General features: G+C 41.5%; 1 protein-coding gene across 1 annotated transcript in view; it reads left to right on the top strand.

The window, feature by feature from the left end:
• The first annotated feature begins 125 nt into the window (after nt 1-125).
• The window catches only part of SLC17A7 (solute carrier family 17 member 7), a 62,710-nt gene continuing 39,775 nt past the window's right edge, over nt 126-23,060 (top strand). Inside the window, exon 1 of the mRNA XM_060780486.2 lies at nt 126-332. Within this exon, the coding sequence (XP_060636469.1) occupies nt 271-332 (62 nt within the window). The 5' untranslated portion in view covers nt 126-270. The remainder of the gene's footprint in view (nt 333-23,060) is intronic.

The raw sequence follows: 23,060 nt of genomic DNA, 5'->3' as shown, positions 1-23,060 counted from the left end.
GCAGATCTCCAGAGACCCACGGGAAGGGAGCCTCTGCCCCCCACTTACCCACCCACCTACCCACCTCCTCCTCCTCCTCCGGCCCTGACCTCAAAGCTGCCCCCCCTCCCGCCCGCCTTACAAGCCGCCTTCAGGATGTCCTGGCGGAGTCTTTAACTTCAACGTCTCCAAAGGTGAACCTGGGACGCCTCTTCGCCCCGGCGGGGATTGGTTGCCTCTTCTCCTGCTTCTTCTCCTTCTTTTTCCTCCGCCTCGGAGCCCAAGCACACCATGGAGTTTCGGAAAGAAGAGTTTAAGAAGTTGACGGGCCGGACCTTGGGGCACCTGCACAGGTAAGGAGGGCTGGAGGGGGGCGAGAAGGGAAAGGAAGGGATGGGAAGGAGGTCCATTCTTGTGTTGTCGAAGGCTTTTATGGCCGGAATCACTGGGTTGCTGAGTTTCCAGGCTGTATGGACATGCTCCAGAAGCATTCTCTCCTGTCGCTTCGCCTGTATCTATAGCAGTGGGGTCTGTTGGGAACTAAGCAAGTGAGGTTTATATATCTGTGGAAGGTCCAGGGTGTGAGAAAGAACTCTTGTCTGTTGGAAGTGTGAATGTGGTAATCAATCACTTTGAATAGTATTAAAAACCTTGCAGTTTCAAAGCCTGGTTGGTTGCTGGCTGGAGGAATCTTTTGCTGGGATGTGTTAGCTGGCCCTGATTGTTGCACCTCTAGAATTCCCCTGTTGTTTTGAGTCTTGTTCTTTATTTACTGTTCTGATTTTACAGTTTTTTTAAAGACTGGTAGCCAGATTTTGCTCATTTTCATTGTTTCCTCCTTTCTGATGAAATTGTCCACTTTTTTTCTGTGTCAGGAGCGACTTGAGAAACTGCAAGTCACTTCTGGTGTGAGAGAACTGGCCATCTGCTCTCTCTAGATTTGAACCGTCCACCTGTCAGTTATCAGTCCTGCCAGCACAAGGGTTTGACCCATTGCACCACTGGGGGCTCCCAATTGTCCACATGAGACCACAGAAATGCTGGACCACTCTCACAACCACCATGTCAGACTACACAGAAAGAAGCCATTGAAATCCACAAGCACATGGATAATTTCCACAGAAAGGAGGAAACCATGAAAATTAACAAAATCTGAGTACCAGTATTTTAAAAACTCTAAAATCAGGACAGTAAATGAAAAGCAAAACTCAGAAAACAGGGGAAATCCAGACATGAAACAATCAGGGCCAGCTAACACCTTTTAATAAAGGATTCCCCCAGGAAGGAATCAGACAGGCTTTGAAGCTGCAAGGCTTTTCAATGTTAATCAAGATGATTATTTGCAACATTCACACTTCCAACAGACAATAGTTCTTTCTCTCACAGATACAGAAAGCTCACTTGTCTAGTTTCCAACAGACCTCACAATCTCTGAGGATGCCTGCCATAGATGTAGGCAAATGGTCAGGAGAGAATGCTTCTGGAACTTGATCATACAGCCCAGAAAACTCAAAGCAACCCACTGACGAGTCTTGCAGCTCCGGAAGGAGTAATGGGTTTCATGTAGCATAAGCTGCCCACTTTGGACTCTTTGTGGATAAGGTTTTCCCTGTTACAGCAATTTTGATAGAGTCTAGGGAAGGGACTATTCATTCATTTTTCCTTGAGAAAATCAATGTATCTTTATATGTGTGTGTGGCTCCTATGTGCAGTGGAACAAGTCTTCTCTTTTTTGTTCTGAGTCGTTCATATCCAGTATATATATATATGTCCAGCTGCTTTGGTTTCACCTGCACACACTCACGTACACACAGTGGGATACTCACAAGGATTGTGCACATGACCTCAGCTTTTCCAAATACTCCCTGGAAATGCCTCAGCATCACTCTTCACAGGTCTAGTGTGGAACAGATGGTCTCAAGTTAGCTGATGTCGCATTTAGAACATGGAGAGCCTTGGGTTCCAAATCTACGCTCAGCCTTGAGTCTCTTTCTCTGAAGGTTTGAAGTCTTTTCTCTGGGTGGCTTTGATTGTATGTTCCTCCATCGGAGGGGTTTGGACCGGATGGTCCTTGGAGACTCTTCCAACTCTTAAAATTCTGTTTCTAGATCTGCGCTTAGGCCTTTTTTCATGCTTTAAGCTACCTCACCAGGTTGTTCTGGAGGAAGAGGATGTCATACCATCTATAACTCCTTAGAGGAAAGTTGGGCTCAGACATTGCATAACCCACAGAGACTCATACACCAAATGGTATACATATCAGCACAGTCACAATTCACAGATACACTTCTCATATTGAAAGCACAGAAAGACCTGCTGGAGACAGATTCCTATAGACCAATTAGTTTAATAAACCAGGATTACAAAAGTTGAATTGGTTTGTAAGTCGGAACAGGTGCATTCTTTAAGTGTAACTCCAACTATACACACACACACACACACACACACACAACACATACATATACCATGTATACTTAAGTATAAGCTGAGTTTTTCAGCCCCTTTTTTAGGCTGAAAAAGCCCCCTCTGCTTATATTCCAGTTAAGGTTATTTATTATTTTACTCTGTTATTATTTTTATTGCAATTATTATTATTATTATTATTATTATTATTATTATCATCTTTTTCTTCTTCTTCTTCCATTTCCATTATTTTACTCTATTATTATTTTTATTACATTTATTATTTAACTTTATTATTACTGTTTTTATTACATTTCCATTATTTTACTATATTATTATTATTATTGCATTTATTATTTTATTCCATTTATTATTATTATTACATTTCCATTATTTTACTCTATTATTATCATTATTACTATTATGGCATTTATTATTTTACTCTATCATTACTATTATTACATTTCCATTATTTTACTCTATTATTATTATTATTATTATTATTATTGCATTTATTATTTTATTCTATTTATTAGTAGTAGTATTATTACATTTCCATTATTTTACTCTATTATTGTTGTTGCATTTATTATTTTACTCTATTATTAATGTTATTATTATATTTCCATTATTTTACTCTATTATAATTTTATTACGTTTATTATTTGACTCTCATTATTATTAGAATGATACATAAGCATATTTACATTGAAGAAGAGCAGAATAATGGTTTACTCAGAGTTGGACAGTCTTATCTTAAATTACAGTTTTATGTAAATACTCAAAAACATTTAACCTACCGATGCCTCAATTAATGTAATTTTATTGTTATCTATTTTTATTTTGAAATTTACCAGTAGTTGCTGCATTTCTCACCCTCAGCTTATACTCAAGTCAATACGTTTTCCCAGGTTTTTTTGTGTGTGCTAAAATTAGGTGCTTTGGCTTATATTCGGGTCAGCTTATACTCAAGTATATACGGTAGTTTAATAAACCAGGATTTCAAAAGCTAAATTTGTTTGCTAGTCCGAACAGGTGCATTCTTTAAGTGTAATTCCAGCCATAGATAGATAGATAGAGAGAGAGATCAATCTAGTTAGCTTTGGGTAACATATGGAAGGGTTAACACCCCTGTGGTGTGTGCTTTCTGCCTGTGTTCTTGTTCAGAAGATGTCACCTCACTTTCTGCCCCTATGGTAAATGGATTTTGAGAAATGTGGCTTGTTGTGGAAACAAGGATTGGTGAGAAAGCTTCAGTGGTGACACCTTTTCCCCATGAGAACACTTCCAGGAGTGAATTTCCCTTCTGAGGAGTAGATTTCTCTCACTTCCTGTGGTCTCACCCTTTCTTAACTATTAATTGTTTATAAGTCTGATGTTTGTAACTCAGGGACTGCCTGTAAATCCTTTTGCTCTCCCCTTGCCTCTCTCCTTCTCTTCTACAAACCTTTTCTCTACCACAATTTCACCCTCCCTGTCTTTCAATCAATTTTTAAAACTTTCTCTCTCAATCTTCTCTCTCCTTGCCCCTCTCTGTCTTGTTCTTTTGACCAGATGGAGCTTGTAAGCTGAGAACCTGAGCACTTGGGTCTGTTTTCCACACTTGTTGGCATGAGACACAGGAGCAAAACGTTTTGACTTGCTCTATTTGGTCCATTTAAATTCCACTTGTTTAAACTTCTCCACTATCCTATTTCTTACCCCCAATTTCTTTGCCTTTCCCTTGTTAGCCTTTAGCCAACCATTGCATGCTATAGGCACAATTCAAGTGCTGGTCTTGGCCTATAAAGCCCTATACGGTCCCGGCTCAGCTTACCTGTCCAAATGTATCTCACTCTATGTCCCACCTCGTAGCTTAGGATCATCCGAGGAGGCTCTGCTCTTGGTCTCGCCAGCCTCGCAAGTGCACTTGGCAGGGACAAGGGACAGGGCCTTCTCAGCGGTGGCCCCACGCCTGTGAGACTCGCTCCCCAGGTCGGCTTTTTCCCTCCTTTTTTTTCTTTGGAAGAAGGTTAAATCATGGCTCTGGGACTAGGCCTTTGAACAGTAAGCATGACAGTACCTTGGATGTTGAACTGGACCCAAATTGGCTATTTTATTTATTTATTTATTTATTTACAGTATTTGTATATCGCTTTTCTCACCCCGAGGGGGACTCAAAGTGGTTGAGTCATATGATTGATGACAATGTTTTTAATGTGTTTTTAACTCAATGTTTTATTTACTGTTTAAACTGTTGCCATTTGTGTTTAAATTTGCATTATATTGAGGCTTCGAATTGTGGCTGGTTTGTAAGTTGCCCTGAGTCCCCCCTCAGGGGTTGAGAAGGGCGGGATAGAAATATTGGAAATAAATAAATAATGAATAAACTGGGAAAGTGGCATGGTGGGGTGGCTGGGACTGGAGAGAGGTGAGCGAACGCTAGAACAAGAAGAGAGAAATATTTCTATTTTTATCCTCCATCCCGCTCCTTTTTCTCTTGCTCGCAAACAATAATCTCTTCCTACAAGCACAAATACAATGATCCGTGGTACCTAGACTCTTTTGGTGGCCTGAATACTACATGTTCTTTCCCTTGATTAAATTTCTGAGCAAAAGAGAAAACAGGAGTGTTCCAGGAGGAAAGAGCCCTTGAATGGGTTTGCAACAACATCAACAACAAGAAGAACAAGGACAGTTGCATAGGAAGGAATGGGCAGGAGTCATGGCGATGATTATGAATCTAACAAACCCATATTATCTCTTTAAACCTCCAGGCCAAGGGGTCGGATTCAGAGAGGATGCCAAGTCCCAGAGGAGGAGATTGGTGGAAAGAGAAGTGGATAGAAAACAGGGGCCTTGTGGTGTTTATAGCGTAGAGAAGGCTCAATATTGGTAGAGTGGTTCTTACTCATTTACCTACTTGGGTCCCTTCCACACAGCCATATAACCCAGAATATCAAGGCAGGAAATCCCACAATATCTGCTTTGAACTGGGTTATATGAGTCTACACTACCATATATTCCAGTTCAAAGCAGATATTGTGGGATTTCCTGCCTTGATATTCTGGGTTATATGGCTATGTGGAAGGGCAAACTACTTTCCCCATCCTTAAATATGAAAGGTTCTTACAAGCACAGTGTGTACTTCAGATGTATGTATACTGTGAAATTTGATACCACTTTAAAAGCCATGCGAAATCATGGGAGTTGTAATTTTAAAAGACCTTTAGCCTTCTCTGCCAAACTACAACTTTCATAATTCCATAGCATTGAGACATGGCAGCTAAAGTGGTGTCAAACTGCCCTAATTTGACAATGTAGATGCACCCTTGGAAGCGCCTTCCATGAAGCATACCCCAAGTAAAACACTAATCAGCAACTAAACATACTGGAGGAGTTTGGGGGATTGAATCCACATGATGGAAGTTGTAGTTCACCCTGCATCGTCAGAACACTGTGGCCCCCACTGACAATGGACTTGGACTACATTGAACCCCACGACCAAAGAAAAATGCTGGAGAGGTTTAGGGGGAATTCACCTTGATTTATAGCTGTTGCAAGTACTGAGATTTATAGTTCACCTTCAATCAAAGAACACTCTGGACTCCACCAATGATGGCCCTGAACCTAACTTGACACACAGAACCGCCATGACTCACTGAAAATACTGGAGGGGTTTGGGGGGAACTGACCTTAGTTTCTGGAAGTTGTAGTTCACTTCAATCCAGCCCAGCTGACTTGTCCGAATGTATCTCCCCCTACGTTCCGCCTCGTAGTTTAATATCCACCGGGGAGGCCCTGCTCTCAGTCCCACTGGCCTCACAAATGCGTCTGGTGGGGACGAGGGACAGGGTCTTCTCAGTAGTGACCCCCCGCTTGTGGAATTCACTCCCCAGTGAGATTAGATCAGCATCCTCCCTCCTTTCCTTTAGGAAAAAACTGAAATCATGGTTTTGGAACCAGGCTTTTGACTAGCAGGCACAATGCCACTTTGGACATTGAACTGGGCCATATGATAATTGTTATGATAATGGAAACGGCTATATGACTGTATAATTAATGCTATTGTTTTAATCTATTATGTATTTATGGTTTTATAATGTTGTTATATTGTGATATTGCGGCATCAAATTGTTGCCGCAATAAAAACCCTCGGGGGTTGAGAAGGGCGGGGTAGAAATATTGTAAATAAATAAATAAATAAATCCAAAGACACTGTGACCACCACCGATGACGGATCTGGACCAAACTTGGCACACGGAGGGGTAGAAATGTTGTAAATAAATAAATAAATCCAAAGACACTGTGACTACCACCGATGACGGATCTGGACCAAACTTGGCACACAGAACACTCATGACCAACTGAACCTACTGGAGGGATTTGAGGGGACTGACCCATCATGGTGGGAGCTGTAGTTTATCCTGCAGCCAGAGATCACACTGAACCCCACCAATGATTCATCTAGAGCAGTGGTTCTCAAACTGGGGTCCCCAGATGTTTATGGCCTACAACTCCCAGAAATCCAAATAGCTGATAAACCGGCTGAGATTACTGGGAGTTGTAGGCCAAAAACATCTGGGGACCCCAGGTTGAGAACCACTGATCTAGAGCAAACCTGCCCAACATGACTATTCCTACTAGCTGTTAGGAATTGTGGGAGTTGAAGTCCAAAACACTTGGAAGGCCAAAGTGTGCCCATGCCTGCTGTAGAGGAGTCTTTAGATATCTTGAGGAGAGACTATAAATGGTCTAGGCTTTGGTCACCAGATCTTCAGTGCCCTAAGATAAGTCTGAGCAACCCAAAAGTCCAGGTAGTTTATAAAGACACAGTTAAAGGGACCAGTCTCCCATCAACAGAATGAAACTGGGATGAATTGACAATGAAGGCTAGAATATCCTTCTCTTCTGCATGGGGTCTGCATGGGGTTTCTATCAAACCAAGTGCTCTTCAAGGCTTAGAGAGGTCATGCAAGGTTCTGGCTGGTGCAGCATGAGGGCAGTTGTTATCTTTTCGGTTTTTTTAAAAGGAAAGCAAAGAAAAATGAAAATCAAATCCTCAGCCCACCTTGGGGTTGGCAGCAGCCCTGGTGAAATTGCTTTACATAACTGGCATGAATTCCAGTTCGAAATTGTGCACCGTCATAGCAGAACTTCATAAAATATTCACCAGAGAGTTATAAGTGGCTACGCTGACATCTCTCCTCTCCTTCCTTCTCTCTTTCTCTCTCCATATATATCTCAGCATAGGTATATTTATATATATATATACATTTTCTGTGACTCTTGACGTGTTTGGCAGAATTGGGAACCTGCACAAATTATAGAAGTTTTCCCCACCCCAAACATGGATGCCTGAGGACAAAAGAAGGATTTGAAAGGCACGTCTCTAAGGAATTATGAGGATTACGGAGGTTCCAATTGAATGAAAGAGAGATATAGAACCTGATCCACTCCTGCGCAACCAGTATTCAAATCTCATTCTTTTTAAAGGAAACCAAGTTTCTAGACCTTATGGTGTTAATCCAATGGTTAATTTCAAGTAGAGTAAATCCACTGAATTAATAAGGTGTTGGTCAATTGATATTTAGCCAGGCTCCATTGAGTCAATGTGTTTATTCTAGGGTGAATCTACACCAGGTCTGGGCAAACTTCTGCTCTCCAGGTGTTTTGGACTTCAACTCCCAGAATTCCTAACAGCCAGTAGGCTGTTAGGAATTCTGGGAGTTGAAGGCCAAAACACCTGGAGGGCTGAAGTTTGCCCAGGCCTGATCTATACTCTTGAATTAGTGTAATTTTACACTAATTTAACTGCCATGGCTCAATGTTATGGAATCTGGAGGCTGTGCCTTCTTTGCCCCAAAAGGCTGGTGCCTCACCAAACTACAGATCCCATAATTCCATAGGATTGAGCCACGGAATTATGTTCAAGTGGTATCAGTCTGCCTTAGTTCTATAGATGCACCCCCTTTTCCTAAGTCCCAGCCACTCCCCAATGTCCATAACTAGTTAGTTGTCCAGAACTCTTCAGAAATGGGGCTATTATTCATTCATTTATTTATTTATTATATTTATATACTGTCCGTCTCAGCCCACAGGAGACTTGGGACGGTTTGCAGTTGGTACCTATTGACGCTTCATCTTCCCCATCCTCTGATTCCAGAAACCTCGGGGCTTGTTCACACTGTGGAATTATAGTACTATTATTCCACTTTAATAGAACCATGGCATCTATCTCTCTGGAATGCTGAGATTGGCAGTCTAGGGAAGGGCATTTATTAATAATTCCCAGCCAATATACTAGATTGTCTCACCAAACTACAAAACCTAGAGTTCCATAGAATGTAGCAACTGAAGTGGAATCATAGTGCTGTAATTATGTAGTGTGGCTATGTCCCTGGTCATAGAGGGCCTTTCCACAAAGCCATAAAACCCAGAATATCAAGGCAGATAAGCCACAGTATTTGCTTTGAACTGGATTTTTTTGTGTGTGTCAGGAGCAACTTGAGAAATTGCAAGTTGCTTCTGGTGTGAGAGAATTGGCCGTCTGCAAGGACGTTGCCCAAGGGATGCCCGGATGATTGATGTTTTTACCATCCTTGTGGGAGGCTTCTCTCATGTCCCCACATGGGGAGCTGGAGCTGACAGAGGGAGCTCAACCTGATCTCCATGGAGTTGAACAGCTGACCTATTGATCAGTAGTCCTACCAGCACAAGGATTTTACCCATTGTGCCACCAGGGGCTCCGGTGAGTCCACATTGCCTTATACTCCAGTTCAATGTGAATTTATACTGCTGTATGGAAGAGGCCAGAGAGGTTCAACAAAGCTGAAGGTTTTCCCCAACCCGCAGGACTTTCTTAACTTTGAAATGTTCCTTTTGTGAATTGCAACTCCCAGAATAGTCTATCCAATCATCCTTTTAAACCTAGCATCAGAATCAGACATTGTAAACTAGGTTGCTCATCAAGATTATCTCTGGAGGCCTCCTTCTTTCAGCATGAAGGGATGGGTTTTTTTGTTGATTCTGTGTGTTATTTTGCAAAAGATAACTACTCCAAGCCCCACTCTCATTTTGGAGTTCCATCATTGGAAAGAGACAGTTCTTGCTCACTCCTTTGCTGTTTAGTTGGTAAAGAAAACTAAGTTTTGGTAGGCTGTGATATTCAACCAATGCAATTGTTCCCCTCCTCCTCCTCCTCTTCTTATTGTAGGACTTGAAGCAATGTGTTACAAATCATACAAATACTCAGCCAGCATGGCAGTTATTGCTGAGGAGAAAACCTTTTCCAAGCTTTGTTCCTAGGTGAGAGTCAAATGGCTACAGCCCTTGGATTCCTATCTGGAGCACAGAGCAATTACTAAGAACAGAATGAATGCTAGGGAAACACAGACAGGACATTAAAGCTATCTAAGCCATTGGCATAGAGAAGCTACATAAATGGTATTGGGGATAAGCTCTTTCTGAGGACAATAAAGAGTCAGTGTGGTGTAGTGGTTAGAATATTAGTTAGGGCTCAAGATGCCCACTTTTTTCCAGCAGAATTTCCAGCAGAATTAATGGAATTTGATACCACTTTAACTGTCATAGCTCAATGCTGTGGAATCGCTTTGGGAGAGAAGGCTAAAAGCCTTGTAAATATCCAACTCCCATGATTCCATAGCCGTGAGTCATGGTAGTTAAAATGGTGCCAAACACCATTAAATTCCAGTGTAGATTGACATGATGGTAAGATTTGGCCAGTTGTTTCATCTCAGCTTGGTCTGAGGGCCCTTTCACCCAGCCATATAACCCACACTGCCATATAATCCAGTTCACTGTGGATTTTGTACAGCTGTGTGAAAGGAGCCCTAGAGACCTAAATATTCTCTTCTACACTTCTACCCAGAATACTGAGGCAGATAATCCACAATATCTGCTTTGAACTGGGTTATCTGAGTCCACACTGCCATATAATCCAGTTCAATGTGGATTTTATACAGATGTGTGTAAGGGGCCCTCAGAAATCTAGGGGTCCCATTGAGGATAATAAACAGGGAAATCCTTCTCTAAAATTCAGGAGGGCTGGCTTGAAGACAGAAGGAAATGCAGTTCTGCACGTTCGCATCTAAAAAAAGGTGAGCTCCATAAAACCATTAGGTTCAGAGTCTAAATTTACCTAAATTGCACTTCTGGTAAGCCTTTGTCTTGTGCCAGCGGTGTCCTGAGCAAGCAAACTTAAAAGGCAGAGAGATAAATCTGGCATGTCCCTAGACAGTCTCCTTTGGAAGCCTGGGAACTGGAGAAGAGGGAAACTGGATTCAATGCAGTTTGGATTTCAATGCAACCGGGATTCAATGTAATTAAAAAAAAATGGTCTGCATTAGCAAAAAATTATTCTGCACCTCTCCGATCTTCAGTGATCTCCCTTCTTTTTGGAGGGGAAAGCATATCGTTGTCATACGATGAGAAACTGAAGCATTTGGTGTTCATTTTTAATGTCTCTCTGTATCTCAGCACCCGCCTGGTATACAGAGATGCTTTCCACAAAACCTCCTACTCACAGCCTGTTTCCCTAAGCAAACTGAACTCAGGTTCCTGTGTCTTTGTTCCCTACCATGTATTTTGCCATTTGTTTGTTCCTGAGCCAGAATGGTGTAACAGTTGAAGTGCTGGATTGCATCACTGGAAGGATCTGAGTTAGGAATTGTGGGAGTTGAAGTCCAAAACACCTGGAGGGCCCAAGTTTGCCAATGTCTTGCTTAGGATAATCACACTCTCTCATCCTCAGAGGGAGGCAACACCAACCCACTCTCTGAACCAATCTTATCAATAAATTCCCATGATAATTTTGTCATGGGGTCCCCAATGTTTAACATAGCTTGAAGGCGCTCAACTACAACAACAAATCGAACTTCTTTAACCCGAACTTTAGTCCCAAGTATACACTTTGTAACATGACTTTTGTTCCTGGGTTATAAATTATCTTTCCTAATTGGTTCTATCAAAAGGTTTACTAAACTGCAAAAGCATAGTTTTTGTGGGACATCCTGCAGCACATTTTGCTGTAGTTTTTCAATGAATATCTCATAGAGCCTCAACCAATTCAACCTAGTTTGTGGCAGCCACAAAAATGAAGTTTCTGGTGCAAAACAACTACTTTCAATGTAAGTACTGCACAGTTAAACAGGAAATAACATTTTCAAAACAAGAACAGGACATTTTTCAATTTTTGGTACATAGTGCAATAGATCCATGAGTATTGACTACTCAACCATTCATTCAGTGAGTCTACTCTCATTAGGATCAATTGAATTCAGGATTATAAATCTTCTTTCAGTTAGTGACTCCTATGTTTAGTGGAACAGTGGATCCACTTTAGGTTTCAGTCCGGACTTTGGGGGAGATCTCCAAGGTCCTGTACTCTGGGATCAAAACAGAGTGGCTTCACTGGGTTGTTGTGAATTTTCCAGGCTGTATGGCCATGTTCCAGAAGCATTCTCTCCTGACGTTTACCCCACATCTATGGCAGGCATCCTTAGAGGTTGTGAGGTCTGTTGGAAACTAGGCAAGTGGGGTTTATACCTGTGGAATAATGTCCAGGGTGGGAGAAAGAACTCTTCTTAAGCGGCTGAGGGGGAAAAGGAAAGATCCTGAGGCTGTTAGGAATGGTGGGAGTTGAAGTCCAAAACATCTGGAGGGACGAAGTTTGCCCATGCCTGCTATAGACCAATGACTGATAAAAACTGACCACAAAGGTGTGCTGGAGGACCAAGAGATTCCTAGAGAGAGTGTATCTGCAGGAAAAGAGAGATAAGAAGCCCTTATCAAGTTGTGAGGGCAAGAGAAATGCTTTCCTTTTGATTCTGGGGTCAGGAAAAGCTTTATATTGATACAAGGGAAAGAGTTAGCTCAGTCTCATCAACGTTGGAATTTCAAGACGGTCTTGTTTCCAAGTGTTCCTAATTTCATGTTCCTAGTTTTGCCAGGCTCCTGATCTGTGTATTGGATTTTCATGCTGCCTTGTTCTATGGTTTTTATACCTTTGGAGTTTGCGTTTTACCTTTGTGCCCAGATGCTTATGGATTATCTTGTATCTTTGGACTACACTGTTTTTACCATTTTTACTGCTTTGCTGATTATACCAAGCTGGTGTGGTATTTAAGGTCAGAGGTGTTCCTGCTGGGGTACAAAGTACCATTCATTTCATCTTGTATAGCAGTGGTTCCCAATCTGAGGGCCTCCAGGTGTTTTGGACTTCAACTTCCAGAAACCTTAGCCAGCTTACCAGCTGTTAGAAACTGTGGGAGCTAAAGTCCAAAACACATGGAGACTCAAAGGTTGGGAATCACTGCTGTAAAGTATAGATAAATTCCATACAACTAATCTAGTACTATAACTGCCATATCCAACAGAATGCTGGCATTTGTAGTTTAGGAAAGATCTAGCAGAGAATTCTAAAGACCAGGAAAAGAAACTTATGAACCCCAGGATTTAGAACAAGGGACTACAGTGATTCCAAGTGGTGTCAAAGTGCAGTAACTTTTTGCGAACAAGACCATAGTTTTGTGAAGAACTGATAGAGCAGTTTTTCTCAACCTTCCTAATGCTGCAACCCCTTAATACAGTTCCTCATGTTGTACTGACCCCCAACCATAACATTATTTTCGTTGCTACTTTCATAACTGTAATTTTGCTATGGTTATGAATCGGAATGTAAATATCCAATATGCAGGAGGTATTTTCATTCACTGGACCAAATCTGACAAAATGCCCAATACGCTCAAATTTGAATACTGGTGGAGTTGGAAAGGGTTGATTTTGTCATTTGGGAGTTGTAGTTGCTGGGATTTATACTTAACCTACAAGCAAAGAGCATTCTGAACTCCACCAAGGTTGGAATTGGACCAAATTTGGCACACAGAACTCCCATGACCAACAGAAATTACTGGAAGGGTTTGGTGGCCATTGACCTTAAATTTTGGAGTTGTTGTTCACCTATATCCAAAGAACACTGTGGATTCAAGCAATGATGGATCTGGACCAAACTTTGCACGAAAGCTCAGTATGTCCAAATTTGAACACTGGTGGAATTTGGGGAAAATAGACCTTGACATTTGGCAGTTGTAGTTGCTGGGATTTATAGTTCATTTACAATCAAAGAGCATTCTAAACCCCAATGATATAATTGTGCCAAACTTCCCACACAGAACCTCCATGACCAAGAGAAAATAATGTGTCTTCTTTCTGATGGTCTTTTGCAACCCCTCTGACACCCCCTCACGACCCCCCTCCCCAGGGATCCTGGCTCCCAGGTTGAGAAATGCTGTCATAGGGGATCATAATGACCAACACACATTTTGGTGCCCTAAATGCTGACCTGGTTCTGGGTATATTTCACCTGCTAATTCCAAAAATGGCAACAGTTTCCCCTTATCAGCTCTAGTTTTTGAGATACAGAACATATGCCATATACCAGTTTTTATCTGCTTGCTCATAAAAAAACCCATGATGACCACATCTAAGAAACTAGAGCTGATGCAGTCTATTCAATGCAATTTTTTTGAATCAACACCCCGGATAACGGTAGGAACAGGCCTAAAAACCAAGACTTCAAGAAAAATAATGTTTTTGTTGGACTGTATTACTTTTCCACCAGTTCTTTCTGTTCCATAGATCCAAATCCATCTGCGTTGCCTCCCCTTTGTGCATTCCCCAAAATCCATCCCACAGTTCTGGTTCTGTTCCTGTCCAGATGGACCGCCAGCATTCATCTCAGTGATCAACCATAGGGTTGGAGTCGTACCGCTCATTTTTCGGCAGCCAAGAGCTACTCTCTCTTTCTCGCTTTCTCTCTTTCTCTCTTGCCGTCCTGCGATGGTTGTAACATTTTGTGCACAGTTGCTGAGAACAAGACAGCTGGCCCCAGAGCTAATCCTCCGCCTAGCATCCGGCATAAAATCTTTTCATAGATGCTGTTTGGCTTTCCCGCCCCCAATACCCTAACCCTTATATAATGTGACTTGTCTGTGAGTGTGCGTGTCTGTGTGTGTGTGACAGATTGTGCGTTCAGTCGGGAGAAGTTCAGCGTTGACAGTGTTTCACCTGGAAAAAAACCCTCGGTTTTTAAAAAAGAGCCACCGTAGGGAGTGGGATGGAAGAAAATGTGTGGAAACTCATCCTGTTGAGTTCTCATCTGTGAGAAACTTTATTACATGGGGAGATGTTGTGCCTTCTCAGACGAGAGAGCCCACGCAATTTACCTTTGGCAGATGGGCTCAAAATATGATATAAGATGAGGTTTTTTGGAGGGTGGCAGAAAGATGAGCTGAAGATGTTCATTCTTTGGTTTTTGAGGGTAGTCAAATGTGATCATCACTTTTCAGGGAAGGGAGCAAGAAAGAAGAATGCCCTAGTGTTCCTTGTGGATTTGATAACCTAAAGAAGGAGTGTCAAACTCATTTTCATTGAAGGCCACATCTCCGTTATGGTTGCCTTCAAAGGGCTATTTAAGCCAATGTCTGTCAGCCTTCCTAATGCCGGAAACCCTTAATACAGTTGCTCATGTCATGGTGACCCTCAACCATAAAATTATTTTCATTGCTACTTCATAACAGTAATTTTGCTATTGTTATGAATTGTACTGTAAATATCTGATATGCAGGATGTACTTTCATTCACTGGATGAAATTTGGCACAAATACGCCCAATTTAATACTGGTGGGGTTAGAGGGGATTGACTTTGTTATTTGAGAGTTGTAGTTGTTGGGATTTATAGTTCACCTACAATCAAAGAGCATTCTGAACTCCACCAAGGTTGGAATTGGACCAAATTTGGCACACAGAACTCCCATGACCAACAGAAAATACCGCAAGGGTTTGGTGGGCATTGACCTTGAGTTTTGTAGTTCACCTACATCTAGAGAGCACTGTGGATTCAAACAATGATGGATCTGGACAAAACTTGGCACAAATCCTCAATATGCTCAAATGTGAATAGTGGTGGAGTTTGGAAGAAATAGACTTTGACATTTGGGAGTTGACATTGCTGGGATTTATAGTTCACTTACAATCAAAGAGCATTCTGAACTCCACCAATGGTAGAATTGGGCCAAACTTCCCACACAGAACCATCATGACCAACAGAAAATATTGTTTTTTCTTATGATCTTTGGCGACCCCTGTGACACCCACTTGCGACCTCCCATGTTGAGAACTGTTGATTTAATCCATGGGCAGCGAATCCATGGATACAGTGGGTCAGCTGGGGTTTTTTTTTTACATAGTGGTCAGTGCTCTGTAGTTTTTACCCAATTTGAGTCCACAGATATTATTGAATGACAAACTACCATCTGATTTTGATTAGAGCCATGCACATTGGGGATAATGGGAATTGCAACCCAACTGCACTTGTGGCTCTGAGGTTGGGGAAAGCTTAAAGGCCATTTGAAAGCCAGGCATCATATCCTCAAGCTTTGTATCTAAATTCAAAACTCACTCTCCTGACTAAACAGAACAAACCGCAGATGTTACTGTATCACATGTTACTGTATCACATGTTACTGTATCACAACTAGATGTTACTGTATCACAACTCCCATCATCTCGAGTCATGATGTCTAATGATGGGAAATACAGGAGCTGTAGTCCAGTATCCGGAGGACCATTTAAAATGACATGGTGGGTCAGATTCAGCCCAAAGGCTCAGCTGTGTAAAAAGTTTGGGCTACACGTTCTAACAACATGGAATAAGGCAGTTATTAGCAGGCTTTTGTTGGGTGGATGATCGGAGTTGTAGTCCAACACATCTAGAGGGCAGTGAGTATGGAAAAGCTAAATGAGAGATTTGTTAAGAAGTTCCAAAACTCAAACCAGGTTTTGATGAAAGGTGCATGTGCCCAGAGTTAAGGACCTGATAGAAAATAACCTCTCTCCTCCACTGCTTCTTCATGATATTCATCTTTTATTTTGTTATTTTTGCTGTGTGCCAACCTATGCCAAATCTTAAGTGATGTGATCACAGAATTTTTTTGATTTGGAGATATTGTGTACAAGAGTTTTACCACTGCTTTCCTATTAGCCTGAGAGACTGTGATTTCCCTATGGTTACCCAGTGGGTTTTGTGGATAAATAGAAATTCAAAGCTTGGTCTCCATATTTGCGGTCCAATGCTCAAAACACCACACCATTTTATTTTACCTATTTGTAAAGCACTCTCCAAGTCTAAATTGGAAAGGCTGTTAGGTAGGCTGTTAGGAATTGTGGGAGTTGGAGTCCAAAACACCTGGACGGATGACATTTGCCCATGCCTGCCCTAAAGGCATCAAATCCTCTCTGGCTTTGGAAGCTAAACATGATCAGTCCTGGCTAGTACTTGCATTGGAGAATACAATGAATAACATGTGCTGAGAGACACAGTATTCCTTGCCAGGAAAATCTTATGGAAGCCATAAGATTGCCATAATTTAATTATTTATGACATTTATATGCCTCCCTTCTCACCCCAAAGGGGAATCAGAGGGGCTTACAAGATATATATACATACAATATATTATATTATTAGCATAGTACAATATTAGTGTTAAATATTACTATATTGTAGTATACCATTATATTTTAATATTATTAGTAATATTACATGTAATATAAATATATAATTATAATAGCATATTATTATTATTATTATTATTATTATTATTAGTATATTGCATTACATTATAACATTATAAATATTATATGTATATACAATATATTATATTACATTACATTATATTATTGGAATAGCACAGGGGACCAGATAATTCAGCATGTATCTTGAAGGCACTTTCACACACAATCTTTTTAACTATGTTCTCAGGATGGGGGATGAGCAAGGAATCTGCCACATGGAGAGATACAGAATCTGTCATCTCTTCCTGCTTCGTTTGGTAAGACCAATGAGAGATGAGAACTGTACAGGCAGTGTGCTGAAAAACATATGATGTGCTACTGTCAGCTAGAGAATTGAGAGTCCATGCCAAGAAAAGCTGGAGTGAGCAACCTGTTTACGAGTTAAGCAAATCCAGCCAAACATGGTTCGTCATGTAGATTAATCCCAGGATGGAGGAGATGTGATGGAGAAGCCTAGTTTGGGTTAAGAGGGTTGGATCTGACCAGCAGGATTTCTATGCAGGAGCCAGCATGGTGTAGTGGTTTGAACACTATACTATGACTCTGGTGACTGGGATTCGAGTCCCCAAAATGCCATGAAAAAACTAGGGAAAAGAGAGAGAAACTGAGACATTTTAAATGCAGATGAAATACAGGAGGAAATAAGATTGCTCGGGATTGCCTCTGCCAAATCAAGAAAGTTGGAAGATATGACAGTCTTAACCCATTCCAAGTTCCTAACTATTTCACTTGCTTTTTGCTCACGAGTGCATTTACCTTCCTGTGACTATTTAAAATTAGATTTGCCATTTCAAGATTGTCCAAAACCCTGAGGTTTCAGAGCAAATCTTTAGACCTAGGGATGGACCTTGAAGATGTCTTTAAATGTTTTGTATTAAGTGCCAAACACAGTTGCTCACAGCTTACCATTCAAACAGAAAGAGAAGGAGAACATAGCTTCCTGTTTTGAATTAAGTGACAGAAATTTTTAGCTAAAGGGACTGTTCTCAGATCAAGGAGAAATGAAGAAATAATTAAGGAGGCGGCACCGGGAACATTAATGAGATCTAAATATCCTAAAGGCACCAGATCCTGTCTGATCTTGGGAGCAGGATTGCCTTTGGTTAGTACTTGGATGGGAGACCTCCAACAAAAAGTATGTACATTGGCTGTGTTTCAGAAGAAAGACCTGGCAAATCCACTTCTGAGTAACCTTGCCAAAAGATAACTTATGAAATCCATGGTTCTGCCATAAGTGACTTGAAAGCATACACATAGAAAGTTGCTTCTAGCCAGGTGTTTTCAGAGGAAAGTCAGCACAACCACTGGGAGGGAAGGAGGAAGTTAAGGCCCTAAATAAATATATACATAGAAGCCCTCTGGAGCCTCCGGTGGCACAACAGGTTAAACCACTGAGCTGCTGAACTTGCTGACTGAAAGGTCATCAGTTCGAATCCAGGGAGCAGGGTGAGCTCCTGCTGTTAGCCCCAGCTTCTGTCAGCATAGCAGTTCGAAAACATGCAAATGTGAGTAGATTAATAGGTACCACTACGGCAGGACGATAATGGCACTCCATGCAGTCATGCTGGCCACATGACCTTGGAGATGTCTATGGACAATGCCAGCTCTTTAGTTTAGAAATGGAGATGAGCACCACCTCCAAGAGTCGAACACGACTAGACTTAATGTTGAGGGGAAACCTTTACCTTTTAGAAACTCCTTGGAGAACCTTTTCTAATTGCAGCAACAGATCAATTCAGAATTCCAAATTCATAGAAGTTGGAGCTGGGAATCTGGATGGCGCCTGTACCCAAGTCAATCAAAATTAGAAAATTATACTCGCATCTCCTTCCTGGAGATGACCCTCTTGGAGATCATTCCTAGAGACTCATGCCAGGCCCTGAGATCTGACAGCCCTGTTTAAGATCTTTACATCTATCTAAGGGCTCTTTCACACAGCTCTATATCTCAGAATATCAAGGCAGAAAATCCTACAATATCTGCCTTGAACTGGGTTATCTGAGTCCACACTCAGATAATGTGGGATTTTCTGCCTTTATATTCTGGGATATAGGGCTGTGTGGAAGGGCCCCTAGATAGCCAAGGCAATATATCCCAATTCAGGCATTTTAATGTTAACACACTACATTCCTAGAGAGACTTGAAGAAGAAGAAGAGGAGGAGACAAATCATTAACACATCATATCACCATCTGTTAATGGCCAACCGTTGACTGAAGCCTTCTTCTTTATCTCTCTGCTCATAAGTTTGTCTCGTAATTGTCATGTTATTGGCCGCTTGCCCAGCTTATCCACTTATTTCAGTTAACTGGCAGAGAAGCTGTTGAAAGAATTGGGGGATTCATGTAGCAGCTCAGCTCTTGCCAGCCCCATCCAGATGAAGCAATGGTCGGTTCTCACATGAGGCCTTTAGAACTCTGGCTCCTTCTACACTGCCATATAAAATCCTTGAGTGTAGACTATTATATAATCCAGATCAAAGCAGAGAGTGTGGATTATCTGTTTTGATAATCTGGAATATACGGCAGTGTGGAAGTTATTTCTGATACTTGGAAGCTGTCTAAACTTGTAGAATGATCCTTTTTCAAAAGCTGGGAATAAGATCTAGAACAGGGGTTCCCAACCTGTGGTTCATGGACCACTAGTGGTCTGCAAGAACTAAAATATGGTCCGCGGCTTCAACTTTACTACACCATTGCAATGAAAGTGACTGGTCTTGCGAACCATTCTTATAGTGCTGAGGCTTATTAAATATGGTTTTCTATGGATGAGCAGATGGCAACTCCTGGGTAGCATATGTTCTGGATCAGAAACTAGAGCTGAGGTGGTCTATCCAATACAATTTTCTGAATCAACATCCCAAATAACCAAACCGAATCTAAAGTTGACCAAAAACTGATTTGTAACCTTTTTGTTACTAATGTTGGAGAGTAGTCCCTGGTCAAGTGGTCCCTGGTCAAAAAAAGGTTGGGAACCACCGATCTAGAACCTTCATTGAGGTGACTCTTGTCTTCTTTATCTTGATGGTCTTGTACTGGAGCTTTGGGCAGGCTATGAACTCAGCTTTTGAAAATTCTTCTTGACAGGCATAGAATATGTTTAAAGTATCTCAAGAAAGAAAAGGTGGCTTCAGGTCAATTTTGACTATATGAGTGAGAGACATCCAAATCACCCCTCTCCTCAACAGATCATGTAGACCAGGCATGGACAAACTTCAGCTCTCTGGGTGTTTTGGATTTCAACTCCCATAATTCCTAACAGCCTACCGGCTGTTAAGAATTGTGGAAGTTAAAGTCCAAAACACCCGGAGGGCCAAAGTTTGCCCATGCCTGGTATAGACTCAGGACAGCATGGCATCTTTGGTTGAATCTCTTCATATGGAATATGGTCTTCCTCTTTTCCTGCTGCCTCCTACCTTACCAAACATCATTGCCTTTTCTAGTGAGTAATGACTTCTCATGATATATGACCAACATACAACAGCTTCAGTTCAATCATCTTGGCTTCTAGGGAAAGTTCAGGCTTAGTTATTCTAGGGCCCATTTACTTATCTTTTTAGCAGTCCACAGTATCTACTGAATTCTTCTCCAACACTAAATTTCAAATTAGTTTATTTTCTTCCTATCATTTTTTCCCCACACTCCAGCTTTCACACTCTCACATAGAAAGGGGAAGACACTGGCATGGACTATTATAACTTTAGCATTCAGTGATATAGCTTTATACTTCAGGATTTTGTCTGAATTCTTCATTGCATACCAAAGGTTGGATCCAGATTGTCACCTATGCAAGCCAGCTTGAGTTTTAAGATACGGAGAAGAGGGCTTTCTTGTGGTCCTACCACCTTCAGTTGTAGATCTTTTGGAGATTTGCTGTTTTGTTGCAATGGCATATGTAAAGTGGTGTGTTGTGCTCAAGGGAAGAACACTCTCTCTTGGAATTTATTGTGTTCTACACGTGATTCTATGGCACCTGTGGGTTGGGACCCCTGGGGGGAGGGTTGTGAGAGAGTTTCAGAGGAGTTACCAAGGACCATCACAAAACACATATTTCTGATGGTCTTAAGAACCACTTTGGCAGAGAAGGTTGAAGATCTCTCCACCTGTCCTTTTCTTCCTTTTCGGAAACGGCGAATCTTCCCACCAAAAGCCCTTCTCCTGCTGTGATTAGCTGGTCTCCCAGCTGGCCTCTCAGCCAAGTGGAGGGCTGTTCCTGAGACTCCAAGTGAAGAGGGGAGAGCAGGCATTCTTGGTTCATGGCAGTGTGGTGCACATGTACAGGTGAGGGAGAGCCAGTGAGGCTGGAGGGAGGCTTGCATCCCTTCAAGGCAGGGGGGAAAGTACCCTTTGCTTATAGGTTAACTATAAATCCCAGCAACTACAACTCCCAAATGACAAATCAATCCCCCCCCAACCCCACCAATATTCAAATTTGGTCATATTGGGTATATGTGCTCAATTTGGTCCAGTGAATGAAAATATATCTGGCATATCAGATATTGACATTATGATTAATAACAGTAGCAAAATTACAGTTATGAAGTAGCAACAAAAATAATTTTATGGATTCGAACCTCCGACCTGTCGGTCTTCAGACCTGCTGGCACAAGGGTTTAACCCATTGCTGCAGCTAGTGTATGTCTTTTAAAGAGCATATAACACCAGTCTTGCAAGAACTGTGCAGGCTTCTATTTTGCTTCCAAACTCAATTCAAGCTTCTGGTGCAGAGAGCCCTAAATGACTTGGGATCAATACACAGGCAGTCCCCAAGTTACAAACATCTGACTTACAAATGACTTATGGTTACAAATGGGGCTAAGACAACAAAAAGTGAGAGAAATCTACCCCTCAGAAGGGAAATCCACTCCTGAAAGAGTTATCATGGGAAAAGGTGTCTCCACTGAAGCTTTCTCGCCAATCCTTATTTCCACAACAAGCCTTTTTTTTTTCAAAATCCAGTGATCACAGGCACAAAATGTGAGGTGAAATAGTCTGAACAGGGGTACAGATAGCAAAACAAACTCCATAGGAGTGTTACCCTTCCCTATGCTATCTAAAAATAGATAGATAGATAGATAGATAGATAGATAGATAGATAGATCTGGAGTTACACTTAAAAATATACCTGTTCCAACTTATAAACAAATTCAACTTAAGAACAAACCCACAGAACCTATCTTGTTTGTAACTTTGGGACTGCCTGTATACATGTAAGACCATGTCCTCCTTTATGAGCCAGACTCCTATATGAGCCGTTTTGTGTGAGTCATAGCCCAACGCTCAAACTGCTACACACACACTGGTTCCTTTGAGAATGTATGCATTATCCATGTCTTTATGTAATTTTATTAATTTTAACTAATTACAAAAATATTTGGGGGCATACACAGTTTTGTGTATAGGAATTAATTAGATGGTTTTAAACCGGATTAAGGATTATTATGTTTTTTGGAAAACAGTTTGGCTTTTGGACTTTGCTCAACCTTCAAATTGGCTACTAAGCAAGGATTTGGGACAGTGGGTTAGATCAAGGTTGGACAATTTCTGTCCTTCGGGACCCTGTGATCTACAATAAACCCCATAAAGCAGGTAACGCCTTTTTTTTTTCCAAAAAGTTAAATTAGTTATTTTTGTCTTGTCAGGGCAACCAGTCAATTATATTACATTTCTAACAGAACAAAGCAAACAAACAAACAGACAAAATACAAAATTTGTGAGTTTGAAGTTGATTAAATGTCCTTTGACCAGTATTTGGCCACTTGGAGTGCCTCTGGTGTTGCTGCAAGAAGGTCCTCCATCGTGCATGTGGCAGGGCTCAGGGTGCATTGCAGCAGGTGGTCAGTGGTTTGCTCTTCTCCACACTCGCATGTCGTGGATTCCACTTTGTAGCCCCATTTCTTGAGGTTGGCTCTGCATCTCATGGTGCCAGAGCGCAGTCTGTTCAGCACCTTCCAAGTTGCCCAGTTTTCTGTGTGCCCAGGGGGGAGTTTCTCATTTGGTATCAGCCATGGATTGAGGTTCTGGGTTTGAGCCTGCCACTTTTGGACTC

Source organism: Anolis sagrei, chromosome 6 (assembly GCF_037176765.1).
Source record: "Anolis sagrei isolate rAnoSag1 chromosome 6, rAnoSag1.mat, whole genome shotgun sequence".
In the NCBI taxonomy this organism is placed as follows: domain Eukaryota; kingdom Metazoa; phylum Chordata; class Lepidosauria; order Squamata; family Dactyloidae; genus Anolis; species Anolis sagrei.
This window is presented reverse-complemented; position numbering and strand designations above follow the sequence as displayed.